The 13,384-nt window shown below is 53.3% G+C and overlaps 1 protein-coding gene across 1 annotated transcript; it reads left to right on the top strand.

Moving 5' to 3' along the window:
- The first annotated feature begins 5,786 nt into the window (after positions 1-5,786).
- Positions 5,787-11,665, top strand: HOXC12 (homeobox C12). Its single transcript, XM_038164334.1, has 3 exons — positions 5,787-6,152; positions 6,267-6,399; positions 11,427-11,665. The coding sequence occupies exons 1-3, from the start codon at positions 5,787-5,789 to the stop codon at positions 11,663-11,665; spliced, it is 738 nt and encodes a 245-aa protein (XP_038020262.1).
- The last annotated feature ends 1,719 nt before the right edge of the window (positions 11,666-13,384 follow it).

Raw genomic sequence — 13,384 nt, 5'->3', positions numbered from 1 at the left:
AGGGAATGGGGGGATGGAGGGAAGGAAGGAGGGAAGGGCCGGGGATGGAGGTGGGAAGGAGGGATTGGGGAGATGGAGGGATGGGGGGAATGGCGGGGGAAGGAGGGAATGGGGGCAAGGAGGGAAGGAAGGAGGGAATGGGGGAATGGGGGCAAGGAGGGAATGGCCGGGGTGGGGATAAGGAGGGAATGGGGGGATGGAGGTGGGAAGGAGGGAATGGCCGGGCAAGGAAGGAGGGAATGGGGGAATGGGGGCAAGGAGGGAATGGCCGGGGATGGAGGTGGGAAGGAGGGAATGGGGGCAAGGAGGGAATGGCCGGGGATGGGGGGATGGGGGATGGAAGGAGGGGATGGGGGAGGGGATGGGGATGGGGGAGGGCGGCGGCAGCGCCCGGGCCGGGCCGTCCTGCGGCCCCCGATTTGCATGCGGAGCCGCCGGCGCTGCCCGAGACAGTGACCTTGACCCGCGCCGCCATTCGCCTCCCCCAGCGCGGGAATTTCCGGCCTCCCCGGAGCGCCAGAAATTCCAAATAAATTCTGTTTGCCAAGAGGTTTGGCCGGAAAATCCGGATTTTTCGCAGAGGGGAAAGGGAATTTTAGTTCATTTTAATTTTATTTTAAATTTATGCTTAATTTTATTTTAATTTTAAATTAATTTTAAATTTTAATTTTAATTTTATAATTTTAATTTTAATTTTAATTTAAATTTTAATTTTATTTTAAATTTTATTTTTTATTTTATTTTTAATTTATCTTTAATTTTATCTTTAATTTTATCTTTAATTTTATTTTAAATTTATTTTAAATTTCATTTTAAATTTTATTTTTACTTCTATCTATAATTTTCTTTTAATTTTATTTTAAATTTTATTTTTAATTTTTTTTTTTTACTTCTATCTATAATTTTCTTTTAAATTTATTTTAAATTTAGTTTTTATTGATTTTAAATCGATTTTAAATGGGCACCTTATTTTATTTTTTCCTTATTTTAAACTTTATTAAGTCAATTTTAATTTTTTTTTCCCCCTGGGTTTTTTCCCAGTTCCAAGCTGCAATTCCAGCGCTGAGGCTTTTCCCGAGCCACTGAGGCGGGAATTGGGATTTTTCCTTTTCCAGCAGAGGCGTCCCCGGGGTTTTTGGAGTCATTTTTTCAGCAGGAAAATTGGATTTTAATGGGAAAACCCCCCCGGCAGGGCGGGAGCGCCGCTGCGGGGCGGTCGGGAAATGGTTCATTTCATTTCTGGGTTTGTTTCCATTTCTGGCTTTATTTATTTCCGTTTCTGGCTTTATTTCCATTTCTGGGTTATTTCCATTTCTGGATTTTTTAAATTTCCATTTCCGGCTTTATTTATTTCCATTTCTGGGTTTTATTTCCATTTCTGGCTTTATTTCCATTTCTGGTTCATTTATTTCCATTTCTGGATTTTTTAATTTCCATTTCTGGTTTTATTTCTGCTCCGGAGCCGCTCCCGGAGCCGCGGCCGCGCTCGGGAGACTCCGCGGCTTCCCCAGCTGGGAAAAAAACGGGAAAAAATTGAAAAAAACCCACAAAAAACCCCAAAATAAACGGCTTTTCTGGGCCCGAGCCCGCCCCGCGCACCCCGCGGCGCCTCCCCCAAAAATGCGATTTTTAATGGAATTTTCGGCCGCGAGAATCGGGAGGAAAAAACCCGAAAAAGCGGGATTTTAGGGCAAAAAAAATCCCTTTGTGCGGCGGCGGCGCGGCCCCGGGCGGAGCTGCGGCGGAGGCGAGAATTCGGGGATTTGGCAGAAAAATGAAAATAAAAGAGCGAACAAAGGCCGGGGAAGCGCTGGAACCCGGCCAGAGGCTCCGCGATCCCCCTCGCACCTGGAGGGCAGCGAATTCCTTGGCAGGGCTGGGAAAACTCCCGGAAAAGGGAAAAAATAGAAAAGAAATGGGAAAAAAATAAAAGAAAAATAGAGGGGGAAAAAAAAAGGGGAAAAACCAAAAAAAAAAAAACAGGAATAAAGACACGAAAATATAAGGGGAAAAGCCGAGAAATAATGATTAAAATCCCAATATTTAAGGGGGGAAAAAATCCCAAAAAAATGGGAATAAAAAATCTAAAATATGAGGGGAAAAGCCTGGAAATAATAATTAAAATCCCAATATTTAGGGAGGGGAAAAAAAAAAACCCAAACAAAAATAGGGAAAAAATCTGAAAAAATACAAATAAAAATCGCAAAATATAAGGGAACAAACCCAAAAATAAGAAAAAATCTGAAAAAATAAGGAAAGAAAACCCAAAAGAAGGGAATTTTGGGGTGGCAAGGGAATTTTTGGGGCTCGGCTTTTGTTTCTCCGCGGGGAAAGGTGCGCCAGGGGCGGGCGGAGCTTTCCGGGCTGGAAAAAAGCTGGAAAAAAAGCGGAATTTCGGGTTTTTCCACCTCCGCGCCAAGGGAAGGGCGCCCCGGGGAGCCGCACCTGAATATTTGGGGGTTTTGGGGTTTTTGGGGGGTTTTTTTTGGGGGGGTTTTGGTGTTTTTGGAGCCTCCAGGAGAGGAAAAAAAAAGAATTTATTTTGGGGGGGGAAAGGCTGGAATCGGGCGGGGGAGGGGAAACGGGAACGGCCGCGGCTTCGCCTCCCCGGGAAGGATTTTGGGGAGGAAAATTGGGAATTGCAGCCGGGGGGAGGCGCAGGAAAAGCCAAATAAAGGGGGGGGAAAAGGATCAAAAATGGCAAAAAAGGGGAAATTCGCCGCGCGTCCCGCGCTCCGCTCCGAGCTCCCGCCCTGGGTTGATTCGCCCGTCCCGGGATTGAATTTTGGGGTTTTTTTGGGTTTATTTCGGGCCGGAGGAGCCGCTAGCGATTTTTTTCATTGGTATTTTTTTCTCATGTTTTTCCTCGTGAGGAGGGGAAGGGAGGGAGGGAGAAAGAAACGGAAAAAAACGGGGGGGAAAATGGAATTAAATGGAAATAAATGGAATGAAATGCGCTCCGCGCCGCTCGCGGGGGGCGGGAGACGGGGATTTTGGGGAGAAATGGGGGGAAATCCGATTTTAGGGGTTTGGGGATCTACAGGGGGGAAAAGGGAGGGAAACCGAGAAATAAAAGCGAGGGATTGTCCCCAAAAAAATCCTGGAGAGGCCGGGAAGAGGCCGGACCCGCCCCGGGGCTGCTGAGGCGCGGAAATGAGGGAGAAAGTGGAAATAATGGGGAAAAATGGGGGAAAATTGTCCCAAGAATACAAAAAAAACATAAAATAATGACGCAAAATGACCAAAAATGGTGTTAAACGGCCCAAAGTGACGAGAAAGAATAAAAGCGGGATAATAGTTATCAAGGATGGCAAAAAAAAAAAATAAAGGTAAAACAATGTAAAAAATGAACAAAAAATGGTACGAAATGGTAAAATAATGATGAGAAATGAGCGGAAATGACAGGAAACGGCCCAAAAACGATAAGAGACACACAACGATGATAGAAATTATTTTAAAATGATAAGACAACGATAAAAGTGAGAAAAAAATAGAAAACTGGATAGAGCAACGACAAAAAATGGCCCAAAATTGATCGAAAATGCCCGGAAAGTGACGGGAAACGATCAAAACTTGATAAAAAATGACCAAAAAATGATTTTAAACGGCAAAAAATGCTCTGAAATGATTAAAAAAGCTGATCGCGATCCCGAAGGGAAGCCGGGAGCGCCCGGCCCCAGCCCGTCCCTCTCCTCCCGGCCCGTGGAGTTCGTGTGACAAAAACCCGCGGGGAGCAGCGCCGCGCCCGGCCCTCATCGAGCTCATTAATTGAGTCAGTCATTAATTAATGCGCCCCTCCCCCTCCCCGCAGCGGTTTGGGGTGAAAATCCCGAAGATTTCGGGTCAAAAATGGGGATTTTGGGGCTGGGCGGCGCCGGAGCGGCCGGAAAGCGTCAAAAAAATGGAATTAAAATCGGGCTGGGGAAAAATGGAATTAAAATCGGGCTGGGGGAAAAATGGAATTAAAATCGGGCTGGGGAAAATGGAATTAAAATCGGTCTGGGGAAAATGGAATTAAAATCGGTCTGGGGAAAATGGAATTAAAATCGGGCTGGGGAAAATGGGATGAAATTCGGGCTGGGGGAAATGGGATGAAATTCGGGCTGGGGCTGGGGGGGAGGGAGCGGCTCGGGGGAGAGGGGAACGAGGGGAGAGGGAATGGGGGAAACGGAAAATGAGGGGAAAATGGAAAATGAGGGGAAAGGGAATGAGGGAAAAAGGAAATGAGGGGGAAAAGGAAACGAGGGGAAAAGGGAAAATAAAGGAAATGAGGGGGAAAGGAAATGAGGAAAAAGGGAAATGAGGGGAAAAGGGAAATAAATGAGAGAAAGGGAAATGGGGGGAAAGGGAAATGAGGGGAAAAGGAGGAAAATGGGAAGGGAAAGGAGAGGAAATGTGGGAAAGGGAGGAAGAGGAGGAAGAAGGGAGGGAAAAGAAGGAAAAAAAGGAAGGAAAAGGGAGGGAAGTGGAGAAGGAAAGGAGGGAAAGGGAGGAATAAAGGGGAAAAAAGGAAAAGGAGAGAAAAGTGAAGAAAAAGGAGGGAACAGGGGAGGATAAAAGGGAGAGAAAAGGAGGGAAAAGACGGAATAAAAGGAGAGGAAAGGGGACGAAAAGAGGATGAAAAAGGGAGGAAGAGGGGAGGGAAAAGGAGGGAAAAGGAGGAAAAAAGGGAGGAAAACGAGAGGAACCCGGCGCTGTTTTGTCTGGGCTGCGGAGGGGAGGGGACGGGGGGAGGGAGGGGACACCGGGGGGGGGGAGGGGACACCGGGGGGGGAGGGGACACCGAGGGACCCCCAGCGCCGTGCGGGCCCCACGTGACGGCGGCGCCGGGGCCGATGGGCGCGGGCCGAGCCTTTTAACGGCGCTCCATGGCCGGGGCCGCGCCGCAGCGGCCGAAGCTGCCCCGGAACCCCGCTCGGGGCCGCTCTGCCCCGGCTCCCCCCGCTCCCCCCGGTTCCCCCCTCCCCGGGACCGCTGAGCCCCATTTTCTCCCCGGTTCCCCCGGGTTCCTCCCCGCTCCGGGGCTGCTGAACCGCGCTCTGCCCCGGTCCCCCCGGTCCCCCCCGGTCCCCCCGGTCCCCCCCCCGGTTCCTCCCCGCTCTGGGATCGCTGAATCCCGCTCTGCCCCCGGTTCCCCCGACTCCCCCTGCTTCCCCCCCATTTCCCCCGCTTTCCCCCCGCTCCCTCCCGGTCCCTCCCCGCTCCAGGGCCGCTGAACCTCATTTTTCCTCCGGTTCCCCCCGTTCCCCCTCTTCCCCCGTTTCCCCGTCCCCCCGGTTCACCCACTTCCACCGGTCTCCCCGTTTTTCCTCCGTTCCCCCGGTGTCCCCCCGTTTCCCCGTTCCCCCCCTTCCCCCTTTTTCCCCCGGTCTCCCCCCCTTCCCCCGGCGTCCCCCGATCTCCCCCGTTCCCCCGTTCCCCCGCTTCCCTCCCGGTCTCCCCCATTCCTCCCCGGTGTCCCCCGGTCTCCCCGCTTCCCCCGATTGCCTCCGTTCCCCCCGATCTCCGCCGTTCCCCCGGTCTCTCCCCGGTCTCCCCGGTCTCCCCCATTCCCCCGGTGTCCCCCCGGTGTCCCCCCGTTCCCCCCATTCCCCCGATCTCCGCCGTTCCCCCGGTGTCCCCCCGGTCTCCCCGATCTCCGCCGTTCCCCCGGTGTCCCCCCGGTCTCCCCGATCTCCGCCGTTCCCCCGGTGTCCCCCCGGTCTCTCCCGTTCCCCCGGTGTCCCGCCGGTGTCCCCGCTCCCCGCGCTGTCCCCGCCGCCCGACGGCGGCCCCGCAGCGCGGGGATGGGCGAGCACAACCTGCTGAACCCCGGCTTCGTGGGGCCGCTGCTCAACATCCACACGGGCGACGCCTTCTACTTCCCCAACTTCCGCGCGTCGGGCGCGCAGCTGCCGCCGCTGCCGTCGCTGCCGTACCCGCGGCGGGACAACTTCGCCTCGCTGCCCGCCTGGGCGCCCTCGGAGCCGTGCGGGCCGTACCCGCAGCCCTGCCTGGGCTTCGGCCGCGCCTGCGAGCTCGCCCGCGCCGAGGACGCCAAGTGCTGCTACCGCGACGGCGACAAGGGCCGCGAGGGCCGGGACCCCGCGCCGCTGCTGCCGCTGGAGCCGCCGCCCGCGGGCAGCGCCGCCGGCGCGGGCAACGCGGGCAACGCGGGCAGCCTGGGCAACCTGGGCAACCTGGGCAACCTGGGCAACCTGGGCGGCCTGGGCGGGCTGGGCAACCTGGGCGGCGGCTTCGGCAAGTTCGAGTTCGCGGGGCCCGAGGGCGGCGCGCCGGAGCCGCCGAGCTGCGCGTCCCTGGAGTCCGACTCGGGCTCCTCGCTGCTGGCCGAGGGCAAGGGCGACGCGCCCGCCATGGTGTCCCCGCTGAGCGCCGCCGGAGCGGGTGAGGCAACGGGCTTTCATGGGGCTTGGGGGCGTTTTGGGGTTTTGGGGGGTTTTTATGGGTTTTTTTGGGGTTTTTCTGGTGGGTGCCAAAAAGGTTTCCCCGGGAATGAAGGGGACGTGGCGGGGCTGGTGTCCCCGCTGAGCGCCGCCGGAGCGGGTGAGGCAACGGGCTTTGGGCTTTTTGTGGGGTTTTATGGGGTTTTATGGGGTTTTGTGGGGGTTTTGTGGGGTTTTGTGGGGGTTTTGTGGGGTTTTGTGGTTTTTTGGGGTTTTTCTGGTGGGTGCTAGAAAGGTTTCCCCGGGAATGAAGGGGATGCAGTGGGCATGGTGTCCCCGCTGAGCGCCGCCGGAGCGGGTGAGGCAACGGGGTTTTATGGGGGTTTTGGGGTGTTTTGGGGTTTTGTGGGGGTTTATGGGGTTTTGGTGGGTTTTGGGGTTTTTTGGCGTTTTTTTCTGGTGGGTGCCAGAAAGGTTTCCCCGGGAACGAAGGGGACGTGGCGGGGCTGGTGTCCCCGCTGAGCGCCGCCGGAGCGGGTGAGATAGAGGAGTTTGGGGCTTTTATGGGGGTTTGGGGGATTTTATGGGGTTTGGGGTTTTTTTTGGCGGTTTTTATGGGGTTTTGTGGGGTGGGGTTTTGGGGGTTTTTTGGGTTTTTTTGGGGTTTTTCTGGTGGGTGCCAGAAAGGTTTCCGCGGGAGTGAAGGGGATGCGGCGGGGCTGGTGTCACCCCTGAGCGCCGGCGGAGCGGGTGAGAGAATGCGGTTTGGGGTGGTTTTGGGGTTTTTGGGTTTTTGTGGGGGTGGTTTTTGGGTTTTTGGGGTTTTTGGGGTTTTGGTTGGTTTTTTGGTGGGTCTTGGAGGCGGTGAGCAGGGGCTTTCCCCGGGAATGAAGGGGACGTGGCGGGGCTGGTGTCACCCCTGAACTGCGGCAGAGCGGGTGACAGGACGGGATTTGGGGTTTTTTCAGGTTTTTGGGGTGCTTTTGGGTTTTAGGGTTTTTGGGGATATTTTAGGGTTTTTTTGGAAGGGTTTTCCCCGGGACTGAAGGGGATGCGCCGGGCACGGTGTCACCCCCGCACGCCGGCGGAGCGGGTGAGGCAGTGGGAGTTGGGGTTTTTATGGGTTTTTGGGGGGTTTTTGGGGTTTTGGGGGTTTTCAGGTTTATTGGGTTTTCTTAGGGGGTTTAGAGGGGTTCGGGAAGGGCTTTCCCCGGGAGTGAAGGGGATGCGGCGGGGCGGGGGTCACCCCTGAACGAGGGGAGAGGTGGTGAGAGAATGGGGTTTGGGGTTTGGGGTTTGGGGGTTTGGGGGTTTGGGGTGGTTTTGGGGTTTTGGGGTTTGGGTTTTGTGGTTTTGGGGAGGATTTGGGGTTTTTGGGGGTTTAGAGGGGCTCTGGGGTGCGTTTAGGAAGGGTTTCCCCCGGGAATCTGGCAGGGCTGGGAATGGTGGAGAGAGAAAGGGGATTTGGGGTTTTCTGGGGGGGTTTTGGGGGCGGTGAGAGCACAGGAATGGGGTTTGGGGTTTTTGGGGTTTTTTTTTGGGGATTTTGACCCTTTTTTGTGGCTGCCGGGAGGGTTTTCCCCGGGGGTGAAGGAGGGGACACGGTTGGTGTCACCGCTGAGCGCTGGGAAGGCGCTGGGAGAGCGGGGATTCGGGCTTTGGGGGCGGATTGGGGATTTTTGGGGGGTTTTGGGGTTTTTGGAAGGTTTTGGGGTTTTTTAGGGGATTTAGAGGCGTTTTCTGGGTGTTGGAGGGATTTTGGGGGAGCTCTCTCCGGGAATAAAGGGGGACACGGTCTGGGGTCAGCTCAGCGCCGCTGAGAGCCTGGCATTGGGGTTTGGGTTTTTTTGGGATTTTTGGGGGGGTTTTTTGGGTTTTTTGGGGGTTTTATGACTGGTATTGTGGGGTTTGGGAGGGATTTCCCCGGGAATTTGGGGTTCTGTGGGGTCGGGGTCACCCCTGAACACGGCAGCAGAGCTGAGAGCCTGGGAATGGGATCTGGGGGTTTAGGTTGGGGTTTTATTGCGGTGTTTTGGGCGGGTTTAGGGTTTTTTGAGGGGTTTTGGGGGGGGTTGGGGTCTTCTGAGGTTTTTGTGGACCTTTTTTGAGGTGTTTTTTTATTTTTAGTTGTATGTTTTTGATTTTTTTGGGGGGGTTTAAGGTTTTTTTTGAGGTGTTTTGGGGCGTTTAGGTTTTTTGTGGGGTTTTGGGGGGTTTTAGGTTTTTTTTTTGAGGTGTTTTGGGTGGTATTAGGGGTTTTTTTGAGGGTTTTGGGGGTTTTAGGGTTTTTTTGAGGTTGTTGGCGGGTGTGGGAAGGGTTTCCCCCGGGGATGAGGGGGACGGAGCGGGGCTGGCGGCGCCCTGAGCACGGCAGAGCCTGAATTGGGATTTTTGGGGGGTTTGGGGGTTTTTGGGGTGGTTTTGGGTTTTTTGGGGGGTTTCTGGCAGAGTCTCTTTAGGGCGTGTCCCTGGCAATAAAGGGCACGCGGTGGGGTTGGGGTCAGCCCCGAACCTCGGCAGGGGAGGTCAAGTTCTGAAAGCGGATTTTTGGGGTTTTGGGGTTGTTTTGGGGGATTTTGGGGTGTTTTGGATGTTCTTTTAAAGGGTTTTTTTTTTAGGTTTTTTGTGGGTTTTGAAAGGATTTCCCCGGGAATTTGGGGTTTTGTGGGGTCGGGGTCGCCCCCAAACGTGCAGAGCCGGGCTCAGGTCCTAAACAGGAGGGACAGAAGCGATTTGGGGTTTTTGGGGTTTTTTTGGGGGGGGTTTAAGGGTTTCCCCCGGGAATTTGGGGTTCAGGGGGGTTGGTGGCACCCCTGAACCCCGACAGGGCTGGTCAGGAGCTGAAAAATGAGATTTTGGGGGTTTTGGAGGGATTTGGGGTCTTTGGAGGGATTTGAGGTGTTTTGGAAGGATTTTGGGGTGTTTTGGAGGGTTTTTGGGTTTTGGAGGGTTTTTTGGGTTATTTTTGGGGTGGATTTGGGGTGCGCTGGGGCCGCTGTCACTCCTGAGACCCGGCACGGGTGGTAAGGTCCTAAAATCCGAATTTTGGGGTTTTTTTCCGGGGTTTTGGGGGGAAAATTTGGGGGTGGGCGGGGTTGGCGTCACCCCCGAACCTTGGCAGCGATGGGGAGGGGCAGGAAAGGAGATTTTGGGGTTTTTTGGGTGTTCCAGAGGGGTTTTGGGGGTGTTTGGAGCCGTTTGAGATCGGGGAATTGTGGGGGATTTTGGGGGGATTTTTGGGGTTTTTTGGGGGAGAATTTTGGGGGATTTTTTTAGGATTTTAGGGGGATTTTTGAGGGATTTTTTGCGGTTTTTTGGGGAGTCTTTGGGGGGATTTGGGGGGGATTTTTTTGGTATTTTTTGGGGATTTTGGGGGGATTCTTCGGGGATTTTGGGGGGATTTTTGTGGGATTATTTGGGGATTTTGGGGGGATTTTTTGCTGGTTTTTGGGGGTATTTTGGGGGGTATTTTTGGGGGGGTTGAGGGGAAATTCGGGGTTCGCGGGGCGGGAGCGGCGGCGCTGTGGGGCCAGGCCGCTAGGGGTAGCAGCGAAATCCCGAATGTTTTATGGGGTGCCGCCGCTGTTAAAGGGAAAGGCCATAAACGTGGAAATATCCCATAAAAATCGGCCGGAGGCGGCGGCAGCGGCCGCGGGGGCGGAAAAAGGGGAAAAACCGGGAAAATCCCAAAAAAAAACCAACCCCGGGAGGCGCTTTGGGGGTCACGGGGGAGGGAAAGGGAAACTCTTAAAAATAAAAATCCCCAAAATCAAAATTGCCGGAGCTGGGGTTGGGGGCAGATTCCCCTCAGGATTTTGGGATTTTTTTTCCAGGTTTTTTGGGGGGAGAATCCCGAATTTCCCGCGGCCCCAAAGCTTCGGGGACGGCGGGGTCGCGGGGAAAAGGGAAAGTGGATTTTGGGGGAGAGATTTTTGGGGGAAAACGGGAAAAAGGGAATTTGGGGAGGGGTTTTTGGGGAAAAGGGGAATAAAGGGAAATTTTGGGAGCGATTTTTGGGGAATAATGGGGGGAAATTGTATTTTGGGGAGGTTTTTGGGGGCAAAAAGGGAAAAGGGACATTTTGGGGGATGTTTTATGGCAATAAAAGGCGTTTCGGGGAGGTTTCTTTAGGAGAAAAGGGGAAAGGGGCATTTCGGGGAGGTTTTTTTAGGGGGAAAAAGGGAAATTGGAGCATTTCGAGCAGGTTTTTTTAGGGCAAAAAGGGAAGCGGAGCATTTTGGGGAGGTTTTTGTGGAAAAGGAGCATTTCAGGGAGGTTTTTTTTGGCAGAAAAAAAGGGAGAACGGAGCATTTCGAGCGGGTTTTTATGGAAAAAGGACATTTCGGGGAGGTTGTTTTAGGAGAAAAAAGGGAAAATGAGCATTTCAGGGAGGTTTTTTTGGAGGAAAAAGGGATAGGAAGCATTTCAGGGACTCTTTCATTGGAAAAACGGGGAAATGAGCATTTCAGCGACTATTTTAATAAAAAAAAAGAAAATTAGCATTTCAGGGACTTTTTTAGTGATAAAAAAGGGGGAAGTGAGCATTTCAATGACTTTTTTTTTAGTGGAAAAAAGGGAAAAAGAGCATTTCAGCGACTTTTTTAGTGAATAAACGGGAAAAGGAGCATTTCAGGGACTTTTTTTTTTTTGTGAAAAGAAAGGGAAAACGAGCATTTCAGGGACTGTTTTAGTGGGAAAAAAGGGAAACGAGCATTTCGGGGGGCTTTTTAGTGGGGGGGGAAAAAAAAGGGAAATGAGCATTTCGGGAACATTTTTAATGGAAAAAAAGGGAAATGATCATTTCGGGGACCTTTTTAGTGGGAAAAAAAAAAGGAAAACGAGCATTTCGGGAATATTTTTAATGGAAAAGAAAGGGGAAACGAGCATTTCGGGAACATTTTTAATGGAGAAAAAGGGAAGCGAGCATTCCAGGGATTTTTTTATGGAAGGCCCGTGCCGGGCGCGGCGGGGCCGCGTTCCCCGGGCGCGGCGGGGGCAGCCGGTGAGTAACGGGGGCTCCGCGGCGCGGGCGTTCCGCAGGCGCGCCCTGGTACCCGCTGCACACGCGGGCGCGGAAGAAGCGCAAGCCGTACTCCAAGCTGCAGCTGGCCGAGCTGGAGGGCGAGTTCCTGGTGAACGAGTTCATCACCCGGCAGCGCCGCCGCGAGCTCTCGGACCGCCTGAACCTCAGCGACCAGCAGGTGAAGATCTGGTTCCAGAACCGCCGCATGAAGAAGAAGCGGCTCCTCCTCCGCGAGCAGGCGCTGGCCTTCTTCTAAAGGACCGCAAGCGGGCCGGCAACCCGAGCCAGGGCACGCAGGGACAGCGGGGACACTCGGAGCGAAAACGGGAACACTCGGAGCGAAAACGGGAACACTCGGAGCGAAAATGGAAAGATTCGGAGCGAAAATGGGAACACTCGGAGCGAAAATGGAAACATTCGGAGCGAAAATGGGAACACTCGGAGCGAAAATGGAAAGATTCGGAGAGAAAAGGGAAATATTTGGAGAGAAAATGGAAATATTTGGAGAGAAAATGGAAAGATTGGGAGCGAAAATGCGAACACTCTGAGCGAAAATGGAAATATTCGGAGGGAAAAGGGAAAATTCGGAGGGAAAAGGGAAAGATTCGGAGCGAAAATGGAAAACTCGCAGATAAAATGGAAAATTCAGAGCGCAAAGGGAAAGATTCGGAGCGAAAAGGGAAATATTCAGAGAGGAAATGGAAACGTCCCCTCGGAGCCGCAGGACTCGGAGCCCCGAGCCGAGGGGCGCTGGAGGCGCACACGCGGGAGCAGGATCGCTGTAAATAGGGGATGAGGAAAGGCCGAGGAGGAGGAGGAGGAGGAGGAGGAAGGGGAGCTGGAGCCGCCCGGAATCCGCGGATTCGCCCCAAAAACCCGGCCTGGGATCGGGGGTCGGGAGTTCAGGGGGGAAAAGGAGAAAATTCCGGATTTTGGGGGGAAACGGAGGAAAAAAAATCAAAGCGGCGACCGAAAGGATTTGGGGGAAAAAGGGAAATTTTGGTGGAAATGAAGGATTTGGGGGGAAATCGAGGTGGAACCCAAAGGGTTTTAATTTGGGTGGAAATTGGGAATTTTTTTTTATTGGAATGAAGGAATTTGGGGGCAAAATGGAGAAATTCGAAGTGGTGCCCTAAAAAATCGGTGGTTTGGGTGGAAAATGGGAATTTTTGGGGTCGGAATGAAGGAAATTGGGGGTGAAATGGGGAAAATCGAGGTGGTGTCATAAAAAATCGGTGGTTTGGGTGGAAAATGGTCGGAATGAAGGAATTCGGGGGGAAATCCAGGCGGTGCCCTAAGGAATCTTTAATCTGGGTGGAAAATGGGAAATTCTGGGTTCGAAGTGAAGGATTTGGGGGAAATGGGGCTTGGATGGCTCGGGACAAAGCCCGGCTGAAATCGCATTTCTGGCTGGGCTTGGCTCCCGTCAGGGCAGAAAAAAGGGGAATTTTTTCCTCTTTTTGGAGCTTTTTTCGTCCCCCTCTCCTGATTTCCCCGCGTTTCTTTGCAACTCCCCAAATTCCGTCTTTCCCCTTCCCAAAAATCCTTTCCCCCCCCTTTTTTTTTCTTTTTTTTTTTATTTTATTTTTTTTTTTCCTGTGGCGGGGTCGCGGCTTTGGTGGAAACGCTGGGAAAAAAATAAAACCCCATTTCCCGGGAGCAAAGCCCCGAATCCCGGCGGAACTCGGGACATTCCCGGCCGCTTTCTCCTCCCTCAAAACCCCCCCAAAAATGGGAAAAAATCCCTTCGATTTCCCGGGAACCCAAACCAGCCCCAAACCCCGCGGTTTTCGGCAAAAATTCCGTTTTTTCCTCCCGAAAAATCCCGATTTTTGGACCTTTTCGGGGACCGGGAACGGGATTTTCCCATTTTTCCTCCCCACTTTCGGCGTTTCCCGGTGGGATTTTGCGCTCGGGGCCCTTTCGGGGTTTTCGGGCTTTGGGGCCGCGGCTTTTCTGCGCTTTTGGGTGGGAA

Source organism: Motacilla alba, chromosome 29 (genome assembly GCF_015832195.1).
Source record: "Motacilla alba alba isolate MOTALB_02 chromosome 29, Motacilla_alba_V1.0_pri, whole genome shotgun sequence".
NCBI lineage: Eukaryota > Metazoa > Chordata > Aves > Passeriformes > Motacillidae > Motacilla > Motacilla alba.
This window is presented reverse-complemented; position numbering and strand designations above follow the sequence as displayed.